This window comes from Patella vulgata, chromosome 9 (genome assembly GCF_932274485.2).
Source record: "Patella vulgata chromosome 9, xgPatVulg1.2, whole genome shotgun sequence".
Lineage (NCBI taxonomy): Eukaryota > Metazoa > Mollusca > Gastropoda > Patellidae > Patella > Patella vulgata.
In genome coordinates this window covers 30,428,624-30,455,853 of record NC_065887.2, presented here as the reverse complement: position 1 = coordinate 30,455,853, position 27,230 = coordinate 30,428,624, and the positions used below count along the sequence as shown (strand labels likewise).

General features: G+C 37.5%; 2 protein-coding genes across 6 annotated transcripts; one reads left to right on the top strand and one right to left on the bottom strand.

Annotated features, from left to right (window-relative positions):
• Positions 1–1,729: 1,729 nt before the first annotated feature.
• On the top strand, positions 1,730–9,545 carry LOC126832298 (uncharacterized). The gene is made up of 3 exons (XM_050563023.1): positions 1,730–2,123; positions 6,716–6,749; positions 7,580–9,545. The coding sequence occupies exons 1-3, from the start codon at positions 2,086–2,088 to the stop codon at positions 9,170–9,172; spliced, it is 1,665 nt and encodes a 554-aa protein (XP_050418980.1). The 5' UTR covers positions 1,730–2,085; the 3' UTR covers positions 9,173–9,545.
• A 1,417-nt stretch (positions 9,546–10,962) lies between these two features.
• Positions 10,963–20,909, bottom strand: LOC126832325 (uncharacterized). Of its 5 annotated transcripts, none has more exons than XM_050563073.2 (5): positions 20,769–20,909; positions 13,527–14,005; positions 12,857–12,953; positions 12,442–12,584; positions 10,963–11,940 (listed from the first exon to the last, which is right to left on the bottom strand). In XM_050563073.2, the coding sequence occupies exons 2-5, from the start codon at positions 13,980–13,982 to the stop codon at positions 11,824–11,826; spliced, it is 813 nt and encodes a 270-aa protein (XP_050419030.1). In that variant the 5' UTR covers positions 13,983–14,005; positions 20,769–20,909; the 3' UTR covers positions 10,963–11,823. The 5 variants fall into 5 exon arrangements, 4 of the variants coding, with proteins under 4 accessions (XP_050419030.1, XP_050419032.1, XP_055959461.1 ...); XM_050563075.2 differs by lacking the exon at positions 20,769–20,909 and adding an exon at positions 18,457–18,537; XM_056103486.1 differs by lacking the exon at positions 20,769–20,909 and adding an exon at positions 15,310–17,019.
• Between the last annotated feature and the right edge of the window lie 6,321 nt (positions 20,910–27,230).

Genomic DNA, 27,230 nt, shown 5'->3' with positions numbered 1-27,230 from the left:
TAAACGCGATAGATACTACCAATTTTAGATGATTTTTCTTCAAATTTAAGCATTAGGGTCTTAAGAGGGATGGCCCTATCGATATTCGACGTTCCTCTAATTTCCTTTCTGGAGTTACACCCATTGCCGTAAACGCTTTAGAGAATACAGTTTTAAAGGAATTTTTTTTCAAATTTGGTGTCAAGCACTGTTGATATTTAGCGTTACGCGACCTTCCTCCAGGGGATGACCGCATTTGCCAAAAGGCTTTTTTTTTTCAAATTTAATTTATTGGGGGTCATGCGAGGTCCAAGATTATCTATATTCAGCATCACGCAACGTTTTTTCTATCAATATATACCTTTCTACGACCTTGCGTTCCGGAGTTACACCCCATCCTTTTGCGAAGACCTTGTGAACGCGATACTGGCTACATATAATCTGTGACATATTGGGTTCATGAGTGGACGAACCATCTTGATATTCAGCATTCCGCAACCTCCCGACCCAAAGTTATACCCACTTTCCCAAAAACTCTCTGAGCTCGATAGAGGCTATAGTTTGAAGGATTTGTTTCCAATTTAGTTTGAATCATTTGGGTTTTGAGAGGACAAACTCGATCGGTATGCAGCGCTCCGCAAACCTCCCTTGCATAGTTACAGCCACTCTAGAAGCTACAGTTTATAACTGATAGTTTTCAAATTGTGTGTGAAGCATTGATGGAAGGACAAATAATATCGATATTCAGCGTACCTCGATCTTCTATTCCGGCGTTATCCCACTTTCCGAATCCGATAGGCGCTACACTTTTAACGTTTTTTTTTTCTAATCTTGTGCAGGACCTTCATCAAATTATCAGATCCATGTTTTCCTTTCGGATATAGCGGCTCAAATATAGCTGCTCTGTGGACGTATGTCCACGCTTTGCATGGCTATTCTCTATTTATTTCGCCCTAAAATTAAGTCCTAATTAGGAGTTAATTCGTTAGGAGTTAGTAACTCCTAATTAGAACTTGCTATCTTCTAATTAGGACTTGCTACGATCAAGCGATTTCATATTTTAGTCCCGAAATGACTATCCTCGAGCCCCGCCTCGGGGGGGGGGGGGGTCGGATGGCCGAATGGTCTAACGCATACGCTTTAGATCATAAGGTCTGTCGGGTCAAGTGAAATGATTTCGATTCTCAGCTGTAGCCTACGTGACAAGCAATAGGGTCGACTGGCATGTCCTGAAATTAACGCCCTCCACCCACTCTTGGTTTTTTATTATGCACGTAGTTTCAAAAATGTAAGCTTCATTGCCAGATCATTCCGAATATTCAAGTCCAAACAACACAAGTACAAGACCACTTTACAAAGCTAGCAACCATTAAAGTGTAATTATTGTTTACTACCAAACAATTGTAGTGACGTACATTCAGCGAGTACAAAAAACAATGAGGCAGTGTCAAATAAATGCTCAATCGAAATGTTTTATTATATATTGTACGCAAATCATACAATGAAAGCTTTTCAAATAGGCCATTCAGAAATTGGTATTATTCCATTATGTCTCCAACCGTCGGTGGGGTATGTGTCTTTGATTGGCGTCTCTTGCAAGAAAGCCTTTAGGTCACTAGTTTTGCTTTGTGACAGTTCAACAATATAAATATATGTTTTATCATTCATAATTTTTTTATTTTCCAGGTCACATATATACACCGATATATTCAAATGACGTTTTATTATCATATTATATGTTACGGTCCAATGTTCAGTTCGTGAAATGTTCAGACCATGACATTTGTGTTAGCAATTGTGGAAACAGTTGTTCTCGATCACCAATGACATCGTAACACTTTCAGTTATTTTTGGAGAAACAGATTCGAATTCCAGAACATAATGATGTGAACTGTTTTCGTTGATCTTTTGTGAAGTGGTTTTAGATTTCCGTTTGAATTGTTTATCTGTAAAACCATGGTGATTAGTGCTTCAGAGACGCCGTATTTTAATGGCGGAGTTAGTTCATTCCTTTAGTTTTTTATGCAGGAAAGTAATGAGATTAGTAATAAATCATCGGTTATTTATGAGAACGATATATTAAGACACCAATTTTAAATCTCAGAAATGGCGACAAGAAGAATAAAATCCGCTGGTGCTACAAGGTAGGCTTCATTCTTTAAAGGGCGTATAGCTCAATTATTTGGCACCTGAATGGGCGTATGTCTCTATTTTTGGAACCTTGAAATAGACAAAAATGGTTCTAAAAGCACATATTTATTATTATTGTAATATGAATGTATGTAAAGTGATTTATATTCAATTGTTGAAAAAACATTGACCAAATAGTGTACTCTTGGGGGGGGGGGGGCTTTAATAATTTGGCCTCGCAAGTACTCTTTTCTCCGGCTTTATCCCCCACCACCCCAATAATTTGGCCGCGATTATGCCGTTAGTTACAACGAGATCTGATTTTAACATATAAGTGAGACTTCTAGAACGTAGATTTTCAGAAAAAGGCCCTGTTATGCTCGGGGGGGGGGGGGGCGAATGGTTAGCTCGTGCGCGTTATATCATAGGGTCTGTCATTGGGTCAGCTGGTATGGGTTCGATTCCCCGGTTGTACGTGGCAAGGAGTAGGGTCGCCCGTCCAACCTCGAGGGTTTTCTGCGGGTCCTCCGGTTTCCTCCCACTGCTAAAGACCCCTACGCGCAAATGACATAGTTTGTGTCGAGTGGACGTTAAATAAACTCTCTCTCTATTTTCTCTCTCTCTCTCTCTCTCTCTCTCTCTCTCTCTCTCTCTCTCTCTCTCTGTTATGCTATAAACTGATTAATGAGAATCCCAGTAGCGAGGGTCACGATTAGTTAACTGAACAGTCGATCTTTATTTCAACCCGATCTCACATCCGTTGTATCTATGACAGATTAGGATATTAGATAATTAAAACAAAAAACGACGGGATAGAGTTTTTCTCACACTTGTTCCCCGTGTCCCTTATCTATCAAATAATTCACTGCTATCAGTTATGATGACCAGTTAAAACAAGCGGTTGTCATGCAAAATACGCCCACATTTTCCAAGAAATGTATGGGGAAGAGGTAAAATCAATAGGGCTCATCCTCTCATTCAAGATCTTTTGATCCTTAACATATTTTTTAAGTTTCATCAATGGGACAACCATTGTAGCCCTTCTGGAGGGCCTAAAAACTCATACAAATTTCACATTTTGCGTAAAAAGCAGGGGCTATAGGTGAGATCTAATGCGTACCAAAGTCGAACTCGTCCATGAACTATTGATCCTTAACACATAGTTTATGGTTCATCTCATGAATCGGACAAAAAATTTAGCCCCAGGAAGGTCCACGAACTTCATTCATATTTCACATTTTGCAATAAAAGGCACGGGGGCAAAATTGAACTCATCAATGAGCTAGTTATTTAAATCGGATAAAAATTCTAACCTCTAGATGGTCCACAACCTTGGTATTACATGCTTTTATAATATTTGCGGAAAGGGGGGGGGGGGCGCCATTTTACTGAAAGTTTCGGTCCAATCTTCGGTAAATTCAACCATAATTATGATGTAATGGTGATTTATTTGACCGGTTTTGAAAATAAGATGCAAATGGTGACCTCCAGGGTGTCCACAAGCTAAAAACGTGATATTTCGTACAATCAGAGGTCATAATCCAGGAAGTCACGCGCGAATATCGAAAGGAACCCAGACCTTTGGGATACATCAAAATTGGATGAAAATTCGAACCTCTGGATGACCCATAACCTGGGTATTACATGCCTTTAAGGGTAACGGCCAATTTGTCGGGCTGTTTCGATCCGATTTTCACGAAATTTGAACTGGCTAAAATAGTCGAGATCTTTCAGTTATAAACATACATTGTCAGTTTCATCAAAATAGTATAAAAATTATGTCCTCTAAAATAAAAACTGTGAGGTCTAGAGGGTCCAAGAGCTATAAATGTCGAGGTCTTTCAATTATAAACATACATTGTCAGTTTCGTCAAAATCGTATAAAAATTGTGACCTCACAGTGTCCACAACCTTGGTGTTATTATACATATATTTGTCAAGTTCAGCATCGCAGGAAACCACCATCCACTGTGTTTGCATGGTAAGGGATTTAGAAAAGAAATAAAATTTCACTTCATTGTTGAGTAATTTCATTAGCCAGATCCCCAGGAGATTCCGGGGCCTAGGCGACCCGTGGACCCTCGCCTAAAGTCCTAGGATGATAGCCCCCCCCCCCCCACATCAAGAATTGCTTCCGCCTGCCCCGCGGACCGTTAACAAACAGCACGTTAGCAAGGTAACGATACCTTAGAGTTTAACGGATCGGTAAAATAACTGAGATTTGAGCTTTGGGAAACCGGCCCTTGATCTGATCTGTGCAACTGACCAACACTCATTAGGGATCAAGAGCCAAAGGTAGAGAGGCGGACCTCGGTTTTTTATGCCATCCGAACGACTAGACGTTTTTACTTTCCAGGCCTTCCGTCCTTTTGCGGCCAACAGCGGGGTCCAACCCGAGGCCACCTTGTTGATAGCCAGTCCCATACTTACTGGCATTGGTTCACCGTGGCCCCCCACATGAAGTGATAGACGAACCACAAGACATATACCCATAAACAACAAGAAACCCAAGTGGGGACATTGTCAAAGAGAACCGCCAAATCAAGTCGGAATGTTGAACATTTATTTTAATACACCTGTCCCGCGTTGGCGATCGTTGTGTATCGTTAAAATATTATTTTAGTTAATGTTCGTTGTCGTTTCATGGAATCTACAAGATTGGATGCAAAATTTGAGACCAATCTGTCATTATTTTTTTACTATTCATGATAATAGTTTAAGATTCAGTTAACGTTCGTTGTCGTTTCATGGATAGGGTTGGAATATGGATGTAATTAGAATCACAACGAATGTAACTGCATGATAACACCTTTTCTAAATACAACGATACACCTTTGTTCTTGACCAAATGTCTAAAATGTCAAGACCAGGGCCCTTATTCACGAAAACTTAAACTAAGTTACAACCGAAATTTTAAGAAATACTGCAACTTCATTGGATATATGCAAATTGATTTTACTGGTCAGCCAATCGAATTGCAGTATTTCTTAAAATTTCGATTGTATCTTAGTTTAAGTTTTCGTGAATAAGGGCCCAGATCTGTAAAGGAAACTTATTGGAAACTAGGGTAAATGGGGTCGGATGCTTCGAATATTTGACTTAATCATTGGCGTATTTTCAGTGAATTTAAGTTTAATTTACTGTTACTGTATTCAAAATCAGTTTTGCAAACCTCGAAGTCTTGGAAGCTGATTCAAAATGCTATACTCTCAGTAGGCCAGTGCTCCTCTTGTTGAGAGTGATAGTGTCTGTAACTTTTTGAACGCGATTGTCAGGTTTTAATTTGGCAAAAACAAATTTATTTATAACGTTCTTAAGTTCTTAACCATTGGACCGAATTGCGTCGTGCTCTTGTGTGAATGAATCAACATTTAGGTTAATCGATCGGGTTAATCGACTAAATCGAATTTTAACTGAAAAATAATGAATATATAAACGCCTTTTGTTGGACAAGAATAGAGACAGAAGCTAAATATAGACCATAAATATGTTTTGGACGAATCGTAGGAATTTACTATTTATATCAGAATGAAGAGACGCTTGTCTCCCTTTTATCCTTTACTTAAAAGTAAAAGTATTTATAGATAATTGTACACAAACATAATTTATGATATACAAATTGAATAAATATTGTATTTTTATGGTTTATACCAAAAGATATTAATAAAAGGTAATACTTTCCTATGTTGAAAACCAAGACCATGAAAATATAGTATAGCCGAAATACTTTTCTAAGTAATAGCGGGAATATTACACTAGCCCCTTTCGACGTATTGTTTCTAACTTTTTTTATGTTCTGAAACTTCAGTAAATCTTAACTCTTGGGAAAGTTTGACTAGCGGAATAGGCGTGAATGGAGGGATGACTCCTCACCCATGGTTTGGATTCCACACTTGTAGGATCGCCTGTCTAATTGTACCATATATCAGTCCCGAAATGACCTAGTTTGAGAAGCCTTACCTAGTTTGTCTCGTTACCAAAGATTTGTAGAACTACAAGTTCTGGTGCTTCTTAAAAGCTCTCTAGCAAATAATTTCGGGATTGAAAGAACATAATCATTGTTTTACTGTTATAAATTAGATTCTACATGTAGCTTAAATAAGTAACTGATGCATTTTCAATTGAAACCGGGTACCAAGCCAAACCCCTACCGGGCTTGAAAAACAGCCTTTAACGTTTCCCAATCTTATATGTATGTATATATGTATTTATTATGATATGGAATTTAATAAGTCTAAGTTCATAAAGGTGAACCCTCCGTACTCCCTTGTAGGAATATATAACAATAATTAATTTAATAAGTCTAAGTTCATAAAGGTGAATCCGACATGTACTCCTTTGTAGGAGTATATAACAACTTGTACGTAAATATGTTATGGGTACTTGAAAACGACACACATTTCTTGTATGGGTCGCACTAATAATAACAATGATATGAAAATACAAATGCAACAAAGGTATTGATCAAACTTCTTTCATTTCTTTCTATATATTATTTAATTTGCTGAGATATGGTCACATTTAGTTTATAATACATATAAGTACTTTCTTATTCTTAAACGTAATATCGTAATAACATATTATTTTATTGTATATTTTTTTCCAGAACAATGGCTGACGAGCGAGCAGAAGCTCTTCAGGTAGGTTGCTTGGCCAAAAGTCCAGGTCCCTTATTCACGAAAACTTAAACTAAGTTACAACCGAAATTTTAAGAAATACTGCAACTTCATTGGATTATTATGCAAATTGATTTTACTGGTCAGCCAATCGAATTGCAGTATTTCTTAAAATTTCGATTGTATCTTAGTTTAAGTTTTCATGAATAAGGCCCAGGCTTTAATTTAACCGACAAAAGAGTCACATATAATAGCTATAGGTCAATAGCTTGTGCCCGACTCTTTTAATCGCCTTTTTGATAGGTAATGTGGTGGATGACGTCCATTATATACCTAACATTTTACGTTAATATAAAGCTTGGGATAGTCTTTTTTCAGACCGGCCACCTTAGATACCAAAAGCGTTCGGATTAAATAAATTTTCCAATCTTATCTGACAACTGAGTTACTGTTGTAAAAAATGATTTGATTTATTGAAATAAAAGAGGCGTCTTGTATGAGTTATACAAATTAAGGTCCTCTCCCCTTTACCCACTTCGCAAATAATATTATCACTGTCAATTACACCAAATGAATCTTAAAACATCTATATCTCAGCGGTGGATTGCCAGTGTTGTCTTTAATTGTGAATACAATTGGCAGATTCGAAACATTCTTGCCGAGCATCTGGTACTTAACAGCCCGTATACCCCGTTACCCTTTCATCATGTAAAAATTAGCACTCTGCAAATATACATGAATTGGCAAATATCCAATTCCATTGTCTATGTCAATGTATTATTCCGTTGTTCCATAACACATTCATCTGTCATTTATGTTCCAAGATTAATAGAACGTGTGTTATATTTTTTCAGTTGCGACTAATGATGTCAGAAGAACCACTCCGCAGTGAATTGATGTATCGGCAGATTGAAGCATTCGAGGATAAAATAGAAATGTGCTTTGAGAGATTTGACGTGAATTTATTTTACAGTATGGTGCGTCAGCTATCACAGCAGAGTTCTGTTTACGACATCACAAACATCAGTCAGTTACGACAGGTTTACGACGATGAAATCGATCGCAGAAACAGTCTTCCGGTGTCATTGAACAAATGTTTACAATACTTTACCTGGTTCTTTAAATTTTTAACTTACCTAAGGGACCTTCGTATAAGTTTTAACAGTCGTATTTTTGTGCCTTTGTTTAAATATTTTATGGAGGGTAGTAATAATGGTGAAAATAGACGGGGATCTACGTCATCTTCCCTTTCAAAATTTAGTAACATATCAAACGACAGCAGCGAGAGTGGCATTATGTCGGATTACGGTGGCTCCGACCCATTGGAAGATCCAGAGGACTTTGATGATGCAGCAGCTATGGAACGTTTGCATGCCCAATCCCACACTGCTTTGATGCTTCTCAGCAAAGAATTCGCGGATATAAAACCTCTGTACGATACCTCAGAAATCAAAAAGTTGTCCCAGAGACTTGCCTTTCTTAAAGAACAATTAGAATTTAATATGGACGAGGAAGAATCAATTAATCTGGACCTTCTGTGCTATGAAAGTGCTTATATGGTCGAAGAACTGAACGCCGATGAAGAAATAAGCGCGCTTCTTCGATACATTCCTGACATTCTCATTAAGTTTGAAAAGGCTGCAACGCTTACCCGAAAATGGTTGATATTAGACGACCAAAGAACTCGCGACTTTAACGCAAAGTTGCAAAGAATCGTCAATTTGGAAAACAAAATGTCGGAACGTTTGTCAAAATTGGTAGCAGACATAAAACAACACGAAATGATCTTAGAGAAGGATAGTGAAGAACTCCAAAGACTTTTAAAACGTGAAGAGCGCTCAAATGAACTATCGTCAACTGTATATGATCTGGATGAACGAATTAAAGATATGAGCGAAACATTAAGACAATTAAGAAAGCAAAAGGTAATAATTACCAATAAACTGGTAACAGCAGTTAAAAAACGCCTGAAGAGTGAATACAAAACTCAGAAAGTACTGTACGAATCCAACAGGCTACAGCGTTACTCCTCTGAGCGCCAATTAGCAACTCTTCAGTTCCATCGAGATTTAGCCGAGGCCGATATGCATGTGGAGATTGGTGTAAAACCTCATTTAATTTACAGCACCAATGATCTCCAGGACAAAGTCGAGAAACTAGAGCAGATTCTGGAGGAAGAGAAGCGAGAAGAAAGTACGATCAAATCCGCTCTGATCCCGGTGAAGAAAGACCGCCAGCACCTGGCATCTATCTTGTATCCCGACAGTACTCCCTCAGTTACCCCAGCATCTAAAGCTAAAGAAGCAGCCGAGTACGTGGGAAGCCGAAGGGTGTCTTTGGGTAAGGCTAGCCATATAAAAACTTACCGGAATGCTACAAAACTTCCCCAGATCAAGAAAAGACACGTCTCCTGTCAGGAGATCGGCGTACAAGTTGGCGGTTTGTGAGAGCGTACTTGTTTCACGCCGATTCGTTACGGTAGTGTTAGCATCGGGTCTTTAGTACTGTGAAAAATTTACCAACGACTTGTTTGTAAATACTAAAAGACTCTTTGGAAAGATATTTTGGCAGTGTCGCATTGTGTCCGGGAAGGGCAGGGCACAGACTTTGTGACGTGCGGCCCTAGCTACAATACTTGTTGTTTGATAAGACATAATTGCTAAGCTGTAGCTTGTGTAGCATAAACCTTAATTCGACCCTGTACTCGGAGCTTGTATATTGCCTAAAATGTGAAATTGACAATAAAATATTTACGAACTATGTCAGAGTTTTTGCAAACAAAATGGTGAGAAACAAAATACATTATGGTGATACTTTTAATATGTGTTAGTTTTTTGTGATAGCATGTAGCTTATATATTTAACATAATGTTAACGTCTCTATCAGTTTTCCGAGGATCGCTTTGTGGTTTCTACTTCGTCTTTCCGGTCTTATAGTTCACAACTGTACTGTTCTTGCCTCACTTGAGAGACCATTCTTCCACACGCATTATCAATTACAGCCGAGAAGACGGAAGTTTATTTAAAAATCTTCGCATGAGTGTTAACTATCCCAATAATTTGCCTCTTAAAAAGGCTAGACCTTTTTGATTTGGGTTAAACATAACATTGTTGGATTGTTTTGTGGAATGGCAGTCTATCTTTTTTTAAATTTTACAGAGTTTGCGTTCCGCTGTTGACACAGACTAACTGAATTTAGTAAACGAGTCGACCACATAACATAACCGTAATTTCTGTTGTCAGTAGCACAACCATATCCGATTCATCATTAAAGCAGCAATCTAAAATTTCATGCTATTCGGTTTAGATAAACAAATAAAAGATATGATGAATATGACTATCAAGTGTCCATGGCAGTGACATTCGGGAGCTTTGCTGATCCCAGACTCCAACTCATTGATGTAACAACACCCCCCCCCACCAATCCCCCCACCACCCCAACAACCCCAACACCCCCCGTCCCCCATGGCTCAAGTTAGTGCCTAGACTTCAGAAATATGTGGACACGGGATCCCGGTATTTCCTTGACAGGCCACACTTCCTGCACCACGGATAAGCGGAAACCACGCCGGAAAGTTCCGAAAAACTTTCTCGGGAAACTATAGAATGTTAAATATTTTGTTCCTTAAAAAGCTTTAGGTAGTCAAGGGGAAAAAGAATTTTAGAAATTCTTAGTGAACAAGTGGGGGTGGGGGCTTCAAGGGAGTCACGGTCGTTCAGTGAGTAAGGCGTTGGTTCACTAAGCAGCATCCTTCAGTGGTATTGTTTCGTTCCACTTCATGGAGTAGAGCCGAGGACGAATAAGCAAATGGTACGATGTACCTCGGGATTTTCCTGTCTGTGGTGCAGGACGGATAGCATGGCAAAAAAACGGTGTCTAGTTGTTCGGATGGGACAAAAACGGCTGTTCCGTATACACGTTGGCCTACACGTACGATAACCCTTGACAATTGGAATTCGATGAAGAGCAAACCTTCAGACCCACGCTCTTGTTAATCACTTGGCTTGGTTCTTTCTGCTGCAGCGAATAAACGAGGCGTCGTTACAAAATCTCCCGTTCCCCCACCCCATCCCCTTTCTGCGACCGCCCCACCACGCCACCGATGACAATCTACGTTCATATTAAATTGGGATATAAAAATGCAAGGGAAATAAATGGGTCATTGGCAACATTTTATGATTGTGTATTGGAATACGAAATACGGTAACTATCCGCATCGAGAACAACAATGCAAATATTTCAAAACAATAATCGACAATATATTTCTTTTAAAATACAACCATTTTCAATATCTATTCTAAAACAAATGTAAATTACAAAATATAAACATATCACAGCCAAATTAACATTGAAGACGACTATAAAGACTTTTTATAGGTGTACAAATCTTGATCAAAAACACTGGTAAATCGATACAATCCTGATACCAGACTATTGACATTGATTGTACGCATTTAGGGGAAACAACTCCACGAAAGTAGGCCAATATTTCAGTTTTCTATTGACGTTAGTGTTAAATGAAAACTATGTTTTGACCCATAATTTCTCTTTTAAAAACTTACCCAAACATACCTGATAAAAATCAAGAAGGGGGTTGGCCAACTACATTTTTTCATAAATGCATCCGTACAGGATATACTACTATTAATTACGTCAATTTTGACGTCGATTTCGATATCATGATGTTTATATTCCTATCATTCGGCATCAAAATCAGGATTGTGGGTCAAAAATTACCAGAAAGTCTAAATCTAAACCTTTTTCAACTAGCCAAACGATGAACACAAAGGCCATTTGCAAAGTTTGAAAGGGAAGAAGAGGGTCCGGAAATATGGATCTACATGCGTCTGCAACGGAATGGGACAAAAAGACTTTGACCCTTGTCCAGTAGAACTATCAAATCATGTCGTTTCGATCTCGGTTCTCATTGCGAAATATTAGTTGCGTTTTAATTACGTCACTGGATATTGGTTAGAAATATACAACTGACTACAAAAGCAACTGATTACGAAAATTGTTGAGCACGAAATTCGTTTGAGATTGTAATGTTAAACGGTAAACAATCAAATTGAGTACAATAATCTAATGTTTTGCTTCATCAAGATGCTTGTTGAATGACTTTTTCTAATTTCTCTTTGTTCCACTGAGCTGTTAAATCGGCTTCAACCCTTTCCATAAATGCACTGTATGCTTGACGATTCCTTCGACGATATCTCTAAAATATAAAAAAAATGGATAATCCACCAGAAACTCACACGAATTGTAATTTCAATTTTACTGTTATCTACATAATATTAAAGGCGTATGAAGTCATTATACCATCTATAGAAACAAAAGAAATGTTTGAATTATGAACTGACATCGTAACCTGCTCTTAAGTCTGTAGGGTATTGGTGTAGCGTTTATTTTGGAGAATTTGGGATTGGTTTAGGGAGCAACCAAGTTCATTTCCTGTAGAACATTAGTCTGAGATTAAGAAATATGTTTATCACCCATGCCAGGAACCATGAGCCACACCTTATTTTCTCTTGTATTCCGTGGATTCAGACACACCCAAGAAATGATGAAATTGATCAAAGAACATAGATGGAGATGGGAAATTGAACTCATCATACACCAAACAATAACGTCGTCCTTTACACCCATAAGTTGGTTCTGAAGTGGGCTCTGAAGGAATCACGAACAGACGACAGTAAAACGGGTAAGCCATACATACCGTGAACCGGACTTCTCTTTGTGGGTATGATTCTCTGTCTAACATTAAACTTGGTTCAAAACGAGGTTGACGAGGTAACGGTGGTGCCATATATGGATAATCTGCTGACAGGAATATCGCGTCACCCGCTGTTAGACCACGAACTAAAAGAAATAAATGACACGTAATAATCAGAACACATTTTAATACTGTTGACGGTGTCTTGGTCTTGTCTTGATTTAAAATCTGCATGTCCATTGTCTGTTTACAGTACACAACTAGAACACCATCCAATGATAACAACCTGCCAGATGTTTAGTAAAACGGGTGCGGCAAAATAAAAATGTATAGAATATAAAACGAAAGAAAACTAAAAATGAATTGAAAAATATAGGAATATGATTTTAATCAGATTAATATCTGTGGATATACTTACTTATATCTAATCTTTCTGAGTTGAATTTTAAGTTATATGGGTCTCTTTCTGGTGCTAACTGTAGTTCTTCCAATCCTAATGATTTTAATGATGGATACTAAAAAAATAAAGACAATTGGATTGACTATTTATCTTTAGTTGTCGAATTTACAATGCATATAATATGAATTTGTTTATTTGAATACAACACGCGGTTCAATATCACTGTGCAACCTACGGTGAAATTGTTTGACAGTCTAAGTATATGATTATGAATGGAATGGAATAGGGTTTAACATCCTATCAATACAATATTTTCGTCTACTCTTCTTATCATTCTCGACATTGCCATCTTCATTAGCCCAGTTAGTTTGAGCAGAACAGTAGGACGTTAAACACCATTTCATTTCATGTCTTAACATTAACAAACCGCGGAATTATAACAGTACTCTAATTCCATGATAAAACTTCGGTAAGTCATGAAATATAAAATGATAGAAAACTGAAAAACACGTGATTGTAATCTTATAGCAGCTCATTCTAGATGGACAGAAAGCTGCAATTTCTTATAACATTAAAACTTCTATAGTGTATAATCATTGAAATATTATTTCAAAAATATCATTTGCGGTTTTGGGGGTAAGTGTCCTATGTTTTATAAAATACCCTTTAGTTACCAAAATATACTTACATCTCTGAAATCATGCGGCTTGGGCATTTCATACTCTCCAGCTTCATACATCCCCTCACGAACAAATTTCTTCTTAGCTGTGAAGGGTCGATCTATTCTGAAAAATCTTTTAAACTCCTTCTCGTCCTTCGATTGATCATTATTCAGTATTCGAGGCAACAGTGTTGTCTTTTCTCTTTTATAAACCACTCGTTCTCCAGGAATGGTACCATAATTCCAAGGTTTCATCGAATCTACAGTGTTGCGTTTAGGCGGTTGTGGATCATACACTGCATACCGGAAATCCGGTGGTGGTCTTTTCCAGATGTCGTTATCTTTTGGTGATTCTTTTAATTTCCACGTGGCACTTCTTGTTCGGCGCAGGGCATCGTCGGCGTCGAAGGAAGTCTTTGCATGAAATCCAAACGGAACTATTCCCAAGGAACTTTTGCTTGATGCAGTACTAGGGCGACTCATAATCACGTTACAGCTAGATACCCCTGAAATCATAAGAGAAACTATACATTTCGGGCATAGATTTCTGAGACAAAGTAAAGTGCATTGCGGGGTTCCTAACGTCATTACTTGTAGAGATTTCATTAATGCATATTCTGATTGTTCAGAAATTGTTAAGCGGTAAAGGAATTTTTCACAACTCTTTAAAAACCACTAAAAATGTATACACTTGTAAATTAGGCGTTAAAACGTGAATACCTGAAAAAAGCTTGGTATATTTGTATTACATTTTGCACATCTAACTAGACCATGTCCGATGTAACCGTTAATCGAAGTTTTTACTATCCGACGAAGAAGACCTTCAAAGCTATATCGCCTCTATAATAATGCGATACGAATCCAATACATTTACACTGCGTAAAAAATAGGTATCTCAAGACTCGAATGAATTTGAGAACATTGATATGGTTCTAGAAATGTCATATACAGTTATAGATCATTCGTGACAGTTTAACGAGCGTCTTTTGTTTTTAAGAGAATGAAACTGGAATACAAAGAGACGAGCCTTTCATTACAACCACAATCAATACGCCGACATAAAGAAAATTCATTTGGTTTCTTGGTGATATTATACACTTTAGCCAGGTTCGTGATTAATTGCATAAGTGCGTGTTGGGTTAGCTACTTTTCAATAATATGATTACCCATAATGAAATCCCATGTGTCGTATGGATATGTGCCACGGTCATGTTGGAAGATATATGATATTTAAAATTGTATTTGAAATCGTATCTAAAGGTTAGCGATACGACCGGCCAAACTCTCCTAGATCTGAGCAATAAAAGAGAAGACATCAAAATGAGGGTTTTAACGTCCACTCGACGCGAATACTACACTTTTAGTTCAATAGTATTGCTTCCGTGCAGGGGTCGGTAGCAGTGACCAGAAACGGGAAAACCTGGGAAAAAACCGGGGAAAAACCGAAGAAAATCCGCGAGGTAAGGTAAAGGGGCCCTACTCAATTACAGATCTAATGACCGAAACCTCCCTTAAAATAACTTCAAATGTTGAACTCTAAATGTTTAACTTCAAATGTTTTATTGAGGAGTGCTTGAGATGGTAGGGATATTGCAGGGCAATCCTCAATAACAAATATACTACATCGTATTTTAGATTATGGAATAGCCATTACATTGCTGCCTAGCACAGATTTGTGACTATCTATACTATGAAGAAAGAAATTAAGAAATTTTTATTAATATCTTAAAATTTTTACTCATAAGATAAAATCGCGAAAAAAATATTACAGCAGTTACACAATACTAGTATTGGGTTTTAAAGCTATTACTATTATCATTATTAGTTTGCGTCGGTCTTGTCACCATAACTGTAGTCATGCAGTAGGTTACTGTTTCAACTGAGCAGGGGTTCCATTCTTTTGTCCATTCATTTTAGCGAAGAGATGCCGTAAAACTCTTTCCTTCTGCAGCCATGACAACTCGCCAATATCTGTCTTCGAATTCAAACTTAGCTGGGTTTCACCCCTGTCAAGGGTTTGAAACGTCGAACAGGGCAAATTTGAGGGCTGTATTTTCGAGAGAGAAGATTTCTCTTTGGCGATTTCAGATCTGACATCGTCCAAACCACTCATGAAAAAGTTTTCCAATTCTGTTCTTTGATCTAAAATGGTTTTAGCAAGTCTTTTTATTTTGACCATTTCCTTCGATTTCAGTTCCATTATTCTTTGAAGTCGAGTTAATTCCACCTTTAATCCACTGGGGTCTTCACTAATGGCAGTCAATGACATTTTAGATTTTTCTGTATCAAACTCCCTCACCACATGCGTTAAAGAGTTTTCAAGCGTTTCTACCTTGTTTTTGTAAGACATTAGCTGCTCTTTATCTCTGGTATCTTGTGACAATTTCTTTTTAAGGGCCATCTTGTTAGTTTTGTTCTCCTCTTTAAGTTTGTCGTTTTCAGTCACTGCATCATCCCTCTCCTTCTTTAGTATTTCACTTTGCTTCATCTCGAGATTCAGTGCTTCTTTCAAACGAACATTTTCTTTGAAAACCCGTTTCGTTGTCTCGTCTAAATTCGAAACGGCTTCATGGTGCGTTTTCTCTGTCAGTTCGTTTATTTTCTGCTTGGAATCTTTTTCAATCTGAATCTTCTCTAGTAGGAACTTCTTTTCCAAACGTCCGAACTCTTCTCTGTGAATCTTGTTTACGTTGTCCATGGTTCTTTTCAAATCAAATATATCTTTCTGCATTTGGTCGCGTTTTCTCCGAAAATCTTTGGCAAACTTCAACTCATCTTTCAGGGCAAATATTTCTTGGTTCCTTTCTTTTAGCTTTTCTTCTAAATGGTTTATCTTTTTAGTGAAGTCTTCGATCAGTGTTTCCATTTCTTGTCGTGCTGTTACTCTCAGGGCGCGTGATTTCTCCTGCTCACGATCAAGAACTTTCTGTTGTTCTGTCAGCTTCTCCTTGAGAAAACTTATAACATCCACCATGTCTCTTTCATTTCGAACCATGGTGTTGCTTATCTCTTCGTTTTCTACCGCCAGGCGATGAGCACAGTCTTTATATCCATTTCTAGAAGCTTCGGCTATTCCTAGTCGAGTTTCCCATAACTTGGAATTAGCAGCAGCAAACGCTAGGACAGATTCTTGACTTTTGGTTTTAGACGACGGCTCAGTTTTTTCACTAGCCTTCTTTCCTACCTTTTTACCTTTTTTACCCTTTTTGGGCATAGTCTATTGTTCGTGTATTAATATGTACACGACCTTAAAGCTCCGATCTATGTCTGTTTGGTACAGCTACTATGTCAACACCATATCACACACGTGTATTATGTCTAATCGAATCGACTAAATTACAGGTCAAATTGTCACAATAATTCATCACCACAGCACCTCCATGAACACCGCAGTTTGATTTTAAAGTTAGTCCGGTCTTGGTTTTCCATTGGAATTAAAATACCATGAAATATTCATAATAAATCCACATTAACAATTAGGCTTGCGATATTAGGTGACATACACAAAGGAGGAAGGAGTTTAGTGCTGGGGGTTTCTATGGAAATATTGATATTGTCTGGAGTGTGCGGTCTATTACAAAGCAGTCGGATTACAGTCAAGATCATATCGCAGCTGTCCTGTCATTGGTTGATGTAGTCATTTATGGTTAACGTCATTGATTTCTTTGATTGTTTATTTATCAAACACTCGTGTTTATTTCTCAATGTGCAGAATGTGCTTTGTAGGGAATCCATTCATTCATGTCGTTAGAGCATTGATTCACTGTATTTAGTATTATGCAGTAGTCATGTCTGGCAATGTGTATAGTTCCATGGATTGGATGTTAAGCATAAACCTGGTCGGGTAAAATTCGTTAAAAGTATTGAAAACTATGTGTCACCATAACCTGGTGTGGTTATTATTCGTGGGTGTTGTTCACATTTCTTGTCACCACATTTGGGGTTACAACAGAGCCGTAACTAACTCAGAGCAAAGAGGGGGTGGGAAGTGTTCTCAGGGGTGCTGTAAAATTGTCGGACAATGTATATCTATTGTTTTTATGGTTAACAATTTTTTCACGGGGGGGGGGGGGGGGGCTCCCCCCGGTTACGGGCCTGGCTTACAAGAATGCAAATATATATTTTGGCCATTTGATTCCTAGCCTATATATGTATATTGAATACCTACTGCATATTCCATGTTTTGCTGAGTGGGGTCGTGGTGGTTTGTGGTTAGGGCACTGAACTCCAACTGAATTTTCCGGTTTCAAAATCACCTGTTGGCTCCAAAGAATCTTCAGAATTTTTCTCAAAGGAAATCTGTCTTGTTATTCTGTGGGCGAAACCCTGTGGTCACGTATAATTGGTATATACATGTAAAGGATCCGTTGTTAGATGGAATTCGAAAAATTGTATAGGCAGAAATGTCAATGTTACGTCAAAATTCCCGTCTCACACTTCACACAGAGCCATAGAAATAAGAATTATCGTAGACTGTTAGTCCCAAATTGTCAACGAGACTTTAAAGATACACCAGGTCAAAATTCTTGGAATACAATTACTTTTTATTGTTCGACGTTTCGACTAGGCTTCCCTAATCTTTATCAAGCAATGATAAAATATATAATGTAACGAGGCCATACACCATGTAAAAACAATATTTAATGATGACCAAACAGAGACACTCCACTTAATTAACGTAAAATTATTTAAATAATCATGGTTTATTTGGCTTATGCTAATAATAATTGATTAATGGGTAACGCGTTTATAAAGTATTGATATAAACCTCGTTCCATTCTTACATTAATTGTATTGACAGTTTACTACGTCTATTTGTTACTTCAGGCTGATTTAAGATATTATACAAGTAGGCCTGTAAATATTTCTGTATGATGCTTGGTCACGAATCAAACACACTCACATATCTACGGCTAAAATTTAGTGTCATTTATTATCATATCAAGTATAGACTTACCATTTTAAAATACACACTTTTTTGTTTGCTTGTTCACAGTTTTATACATCCATTTGAAAAAAGTGATAATGATATATGTGATCTTTTGAGTCCCCATTTCCACTTCTGCGAGGGGTAGTAGAAGGTCATATTTAAATGTTTACTGCAAACGTAGACGCCTCATGATCTTGAATGGTATTCGACAATTACTCCCGGAATGACTCACCATGAAAACGTGGTAACCCCAGTGGATATTGACTCCAAAAGTCACTCCTCCAGATTTAAAGATCCTTGTGGACACTCCAGGGATCAAACGAATTATCATGTGGTTATGGGCGGACAGGGCCTCGGACCGTCGGACGTGGTTCTAGGGTCCGGAGAGGTCAGGGGCCAATTGAATAAAAATAATTTGACATATTTTATTTTTCAAATTCAATAAAATTAATCTTCGCATTCATTGATAAATATAATTGGCCTAACTCCGATGAGAACAGTGATCTGTGAGTGGGATGCGGGTAAGATGAACAAAGCTAGTTTCATTTTCTCGTCATGTTACCGTGATGGGGCCCAAGAAAAGCAGTATATCCAAGCTGCCCAGGGTGTTCTGTTAGTGATCTTTCTAATGGTTTAAATGGTTAGTCATCTTATTGAAACGAACACTGGTGACTTTCACTTGTACAGAAAGTCTCGATTGTCCATTTTTGGACACAATAATTGACGGATCTTTTTTTTAAACATTTATGCGGTTATTTAATTTTATGTTAGGGTGCTCACGGTTGCCCCGATTGCTACACGGTACTTCACCTACCATAACATCAGGGGCGGATTGGGTAGCTCTAAACCCACGGACCAACTGGTTTTCTTTGACCCCCATTCCGTTGAAGATTAAAAATGTATTCGTGTCATGACAACCATACTCAAAGATAATTATCTCGACGAATTTAGACCATTATATTTTACAGGGAATGTAATGGTGATTTTTATTTATTTTGAAAAAATATATCAATTATTTTTGCAATCGTGGCCCATGGGCTTTCGAAACTTGCCAACTTTTCGAGGCCCAGTCTGCCCCTGCATAACACTGCAATCTTACAATTCCCACGAGAGCGGAAATTGTCAGTTTATACAGATTTTAACAGGAATAACTATAATGATTTTCAAGAATCAAATCAATCAACTGTATTAAGATTTAATAGTTACTAATTAACTGAGTTGTATACAAAGAAACATAATTAGAAACTGTTCGCACAGGAAATGGTAGGATTTCTTTTCAGTGCATAGCTATTAAAAATTATTCTGAAAAAGTATTTAAAACACGCGTGCGTATCCAGGGGCGACCATCTTAAAAAAGTGAATATCTACCGAACCGTGGACGTAGCAAGTTGATATAATTTTCATTTTATAAGTAGTGCTGGAAGGAGGGGTGGGATGCTTTGTCCTCATTAGACCTTCAAAAACTAAACGGAAAGGTCATTGATTGCCCTTTTAATTGACAGATATTTAGTAGGAGCAGTTAAAATTGGTTTTGGGTTTGTTTGTCACCGGTCTTGGAACCGCTCATGTAAAATAATACAGAATTTCAATCAATGAAAATATGGGCTATTATTCCCAATGTGAAAATATTAGGCCCTTGATTATCTTTAGGTCAAAATGAATTCTTTAATAAAAGTGCCTTTGGCTGTGTATGGTCTTAAACTCTATATTTAACCGTTGAATTGGCATGTTGTGGCTTTATGGTTAGCAAACTATATACATGTAGCTCCATTTAGCTCTAAATATTGTGACGGATGTCCAGTAGAACACATCGTCTTCACCATGGACCTTATAAGATCCATGGCTACACTTTCTAAAACAACTGTTAGCTTCAATTAGCTCTGTCATCATTTAATGCATAGCCATTGTTTAAACATATTTTATTGACACATATCAATAGGATAAGGCAAAAGTTTCAAAAAGCTTGTGTAGCCCTTTATATACGTATTATTATAAACATTACCATTTTAAACAAGATAGCGAACAATATATACAGTATTATTTAAATAAGGAAATACATAACAGGTAAAAATGAATAAATATACTATAAATAATTCATTATCAAAACTGATTTGAATTAAAAAAATGAGAAAAAGAATCAGAAATATCATAATGACCCGATTGTGAATGTAGGCTTTATCAGAGAGCCACTTTCTTGCCTTAATTTCATACCGAGGATTTCTATCTTCGATTTATTTTCGTATTTATTTAATAATGGTGTTTTTGCCATCAAAATATTCAGTTATTCGAAATAAAATAGATTGTTTGAATAATGGTAAGATGCCTTTACATAAACTTACCTTTAATTCAAATAAATATAAAATGTCATCCAATAATTACTAAGCTTCCCGGTCACCTTTTTTTACATATCGCAAAAAGCCATTAGGACTTTAGTCACGGCAGACATAAACTACAATACAAGCTGCACTTAAACAGTAACCAAGCTACGGACATAATCCGTCCCCATTCAAAATCACAAACAATGCCTAGCAAGAAATACCTAGTATTCTAAGCTACTGTATATCTTGTACTTACATGTTGTCATCGGTTGACTAAACATGAAAAATCACTTAAGCTCTTTAAACATATATGATTACACATAGCCGTTTTATCATGTTCGTTTTATAATAGGGTGGTCTATAAAGTTAATATTCAAATATCAGTTCTATTAACCCTTTAAACAGGCGGCTATTTTCTGAAGACGTGCAGCCATGGTTTATCAAATACGATATGTAACACTAACTGCCAGCAAAAACACAGAACAACACGTAGGATGTCAAAGTCCTTTGTGTCAAAATTTACCCGAATGTTAATATAAACACAAATAAAACGACCATCTGCGTGGAGCTGCCTTAACAGGGCATTATTTCTTTTAGTGGTCATCCCGGTAGTAATAAGTGGAATTTGGTGTTCCGAAAAGAGTAAGCAAATATCCCAATGAAAAGTAATAGTAACATAAGTGTATAGGATAGTAAAGTATATATTCAATGAAATGTGGATTAACGTCCTGCCTTTCGGCTCCGATTTGCCTACTTGCATATCGAATTCCAACTGCCAATGGTACGTGGGACCTTGGTTTTTCATACCATCCGAACGACTATACGCTGTCCCTTGTCGGGCCCTCTGGCCTGCAACACAGACAATTGGGTGGGAGCAGACCACGTCGAAAAATCATGAGTAACTTTTTTGGCCAACGCCGGGGTCGAACTGTATAGTTAATGGAGTTCTCCCAGATAAACTTTAGTGAATCAAGTAGGTTTCGAATTAATTCAAACTTTCAGTTTCTATTATTGTGTTTTTGGTGTTAAGTCATCAAATCCACGCAATTCCCAAATGCCTAGAAATACATGTCTATTCTCGTACATAAATAAGCTATAGAAGTAAGTTATTGTCGCGATTAACTAGTCACGCATACAATTGAGCATTGGAATTTCTTAAAAGTGTTACATAACCCTGTTAAGCAAGTCTATATATGGATCACTTCCGAACCCTCAGCCATTTGAACTATTTATTCACATTTTTAGAGTTCACTTTGTATACTTAAACCCAATTTCATTAACGGATACTCTAGGAAATATTGAACTCCCCATTTAATACATGGACTATAATGGCAATGGAATGAATGAATGAATAAATTATGGCCTAATTTTCTGCTAACGAAGACGGGCTAACGACATGCAGAGTGCTATGATGGAAATTTTTGCCAGGACCACAATTGAATTCCTACTCTTAAGGGATCTTTTGCGTGTACTACAAGAGGTACCGTTACACAGGACCTTGGTTTTCCGTCCCATCTGAACGACTAGATGGTGTTCCTCGCCAGCCTCCCTCCACCCCCCGGAACAATAGAAATACAACAAATATGCCTACATAGACAATAACATAAAAAAAGATTTATATATAAATATCTAAAGATATATAAATTATATTTAGTCCTATGTCATAACATAATAATAATCAATGTCTATTTTTTGAAAATTTCAAATATGAAATCGCCCATGTATCGGCGTTCTATATCATTTAGTCCAGTTTTAAACATCCTTTCCATCAAGTTGTAAACGGATCAATGAAAAAGAATGTGGGTTCTTTCTTCCAAATTTGCGCATGTATAATTTTTACATGTACAGGAGAAATATACATGCATCTTCCCGTAATTCACCTCAATATGCAACCCCGTATACAATGAATGAAGAGAGACACGAGCCATGCAGTGTGCTATGGGGAAGATTTTGCCAGGACAATAATAAATTTCAACTGTGAAGGGTTCCTTTATGTCCACGCTAATCCTTTAGCTATTTGTTTACAAGAAACTTTTTTTTAAAGAATTCAGATGTCTTATCACTCGGACATTTTGTTGCCTACATCATTTTGCTAATAATGATGGTAGTTGCAGTTAGGGTGACTGTACATATTCCTATCACACTCTGCTCTGTATATCTACCACCAAGTTTACATCTGAACCCCAGAGATCTTGATGACCTTGTTGCGCAACTTCTTCTCCCATTTATAATTACGGGAGACTTCATTGGTCATCATTCACTCTGGGTTAGTCCGGATGAAAATAACAGAAGTAAACAAATAGCGGACTTCATTAACATTAATAATTTGTGCTTATTAAATAATGACTCGCCTACTTAGCTACATCCGGCCACAGCTTCTTTTTCTTTCCTCGATCTCACCATTTGTTCTCCGGTCCTGTTTCAGGATTTTACATGGAGAGTAAATGAATTTCTGTGTGGTAGTGACCATTTTCCGATCTTGATAGGAAATAATGGGCCCTCTTCGGTTGAACGACCGCAGAGGTGGAAGATGCATAAGGCTTATTGGGCTCTTTTTTAATCTTTGTGTCTCTTGCTTTTGATGCAAAAGAATTAGAAGATGCAGATGAGCCCATGGCCTTATTAACTCTAATTCTTTTAAGATGTAGCAGAGCAGGCGATTCCAAAGACCACGACAGAGCCCAAACGTTTCAATAAAATTTGGTATAATAACGATTGCAAATCCGCTCTTAAGAGAGTCACCCTTCCATATTGCAGCATACGAGATGATCCAGGTGCAGGCCCGTAGAACCATACGCCAAGCAAAGACGTCTTCATGACAATGTTATGTCTCAAGGATAAATTCCCGTACCACTTCCAAATCGAAATGGGATAGAATTCGTAGAATTAAAGGTAAAAGTAGTGCATTATCAGTTAACCATCTGAATGTTGATAATTCCACCCTAACACCATTTCCTGATATCGCGAATTCGTCATCCAATTGCTCCTCGGGTGCCTTTCGCAGTTTCGGGGCATTAAACATCAACATGAAAAAAGACGACTTAGCTTCAAGTCCCGTAATGATGAATGTTATAATGAAAAGTTTGCTATTGCTGAACTCCGTGATTCTCTTAAACGAGCTCGGGATACTGCAACTGGTCCAGATGAAATTCACTACAAGATTTTAAAACATTTACCCATATCTACACTCTTAATATTATTAGATGGGAATTCCCCTTCTTCGTGACATGAAGCCACCATAATTCCCATCCCTAAAACCGGGTTAAAATCCTACGAATCCTACCAATTATCGCCCGATCGCTTTAACTAGCTGCATATGCAAAACCATGGAGAGATTGATCCATCGAAGGCTTGTTTGGTACCTTGAGTCCACCAACCTCATTACAGATATCCAATGTGGATTTTGACCCAAAGGAGCACTCTTGATCATCTCGTTAGATTTGAAACAACATTTAGATGCTATATTGTTCGATCTGGAGAACGCTTCCGATACCACATAGAAATATGGTATCATGCGCTACCTGCATAACCTCGATCTGTCTTCATTACAATCTTATTAGAAGATAGGTCGTTTAAGGTACGGTTGGGATAAATTTTCTCTGACCCTTTTCATCAGGGAAGTATTGTCTCCTACACTCTTTGCAATAAAAATTGATACGATACCTACGTGCCTTAAACGTGGGGTCGACGGCTCTCTTTATGTTGATGTTGCAACGATGGACAACTGACAATAGATTTCGATTTTGCACTTTTGTCAACGAAGGGGTTTACATCCTGATCCGGAGCTTACACTGGATGGAAGCCCCATTCCAGTTGTAGATCAAACGAAATTCTTGGGTTTGATATTCGATAAGAAATTATCTTTTTTCCCTCATATAAAAACACTCAAGAGGAAATGTCTGAAAGCCCTGAACTTATTGAGTTTTATCAAACACTGACTGGGGAGCAGACCGTAAGGTCTTGTTCAGTTGTTCTAGCATTAAGGTCTAAACTCTATTATGGGTGTTTTGTGGATGGGTCAGCCAGCGAGTCTTATCTCAAAGAGCTTGACACCATGCACAACCAAGGACTTAGAATCAGTCTAGGAGCATTCCGTACATCTCCAGTACAGAGTTTTACGTCGAGGCGCACGAGCCCCCATTGTATAACAGACGTGATAAACTGGCACAGCAGTATGCTACAAAAATTGTGTCTCTACCTCATCATATTTCATATAACACCATATTTAGACCATATCATGAACATCTGTATTTACTGAAAACTAACGTGATTCCATCATTCGGTATTCGCATCCAACCCCTTTTGTCAGAGGCTGGCATCATCCATGACAGTATTGCGAATACCCCTTTGTTTAGAACTCCACCCTGGACTATTTCTCCACCGAAGATCTAACAAAAAAACAAAAAGAGAGATACTAGCTCCACAGTGTTTCAGTCTCTCTTTCGAAAGTTAAGGTCTAAATATGGTGATTACGCTCCTATTTACACAGAAGGTTCTAAAGATGGTGATCGGGTAGCTTCGACTAGCGTCACGCCATCTGGAATCATTTCTGTCAGACTTCCACCTGCTGCTTCCATATTTACTGCTGAACTCCAGGTCATCTTTCCGGCTTTGGAGTTCATTCAATCCTCTTCATCGTCAAAACATGTTATATTTACTGTTTCTTTGACCTCTTCACAAGCAATAAACAATAAACAGCTTGTACACCCGTTAGTAGCAGACATTTATTGTCTGCTACTATCACACGAGTTTAACAGCAAGGACATTGTCCTTTGCTGGCTCCCCAGTCATGTTGATATTAAAGGGAATGCTCAAGCAGACTTAGCTGCCAAGTCTGCTTTAGATCTTCCCATATCAAAATTTCTATTACCATTTACTGATTTTAAATCACCAATCAATCATTTTATAAACAAGGGCTGGCAACGGTCTTGGAATCTTACAGACACAAACAAACTTCATCACATTAAGCCTCGCTTAGGAGACTAGAACCAACAGGAGAGATGAAGTTGTTTTGTGTCGCTCTCGCATTGGTCATTCATTTTTGACTCATATTTTCATCTTAAAACGAGAGCGTCGGTCACATTGTGAACACTGTCAAGTTCCATTGACAGTTAAGCACATTCTGATTGAGTGCAAGCATCTCAAAGATGTAAGATCGCATTTCTACCGTTGTCATTCATTACATCACATGTTTGCCCAACCGGGTTTATATGGTAAAGTGTTAGACTTCTTAAAAGAGACAGGGTTTTATCATAAATTTTAATTTATATTAAAAGATTTATTTTATTTTTAAATTTTACTTCTGAGATACTGTTTTTATTTATGCATATATTTGTTTTCTGTGTTATAATTTAGCCTGGCTCGAAATAATCACTATATGTTTGGCGCTATATGTGAGGTGCCATAAAACAACATTTCATTTCCTTTGATTTCATCCTTATTTGACCGATTGCAGCTGTCAATCAAAATAATAAATCAACCAATCAAAAAACGCCAAGAGGTAACAATTTTGATCGGATTTTGATGAAACTTGAATTGCATGTTTATAACCCAAAGATCTTGGTTCCTTTCGATATTCGCGCATATCAGATCGTAACTTCCTGAATTGTGGCTCCTGATTGTAAGAAAAATCGCGTGCGTTTGAGCTTGTGGTCGTTATAGAGGTCACAATTTTTATCCGATTTAATAAAAAAAAAAAACGTGTGAATATATCACAGTTATACACTAATGATGGTTGAGTTCGAATTTCTGAAAATCGGACTAAAACTGACGGACATAATGGCCGCCAATTGTATGCAAATAGTGTAAAAAATATAGTACATCAAGGTTAAGTGGACCCTCTAGAGGCCACAGTTTTTATCCGATTTGGATGAAACTTAAAATATATGTTTTTATCATAAAGATCTTAGATCATTTTGATAATCACACATATCCGAACGTAACTTCGTGAATTATGGTCCCGATTTGTCGAAAAATCGCATATTTAGCTTATGAATTCTCATAAGGTCACAATTTTTTTCCGATTTTAAAAACCGTTTAGATATGTCACCATTCCACCATAATGAAGGTTGAATTCGAATTTCGGGAAAATCGAAATGAAACTGCCCGACAAAATGGCCGCTCTTTGTCTGCAAATTGTGTATATAAGTATATAATACAAATTATGAACCCTCTAGAGGTCACAATTTTTATCCGATTTTGATGAAACTTAAAACACATCTTTAGATTCCAAAAATCTCAGTCCCTTTTGATATATTTGCGTATTTCAGACCATAACTTTCTGGATTATGGCCGCTGATTGTACAAAAATCGGTTTTGTTTTTAGCTTTTTCTCTATCCGCCTCTTGCAAAATGTGGGCGTATCCTGCCTGCCAGCCGCTGGTTCGTCATGAAAATCAAACCGCAAAAATAATAAAATAATGTTACAATTTCTACATGCAATAGAAAAATCATACTGATCAAATATGAATAGGCCTAGAACTA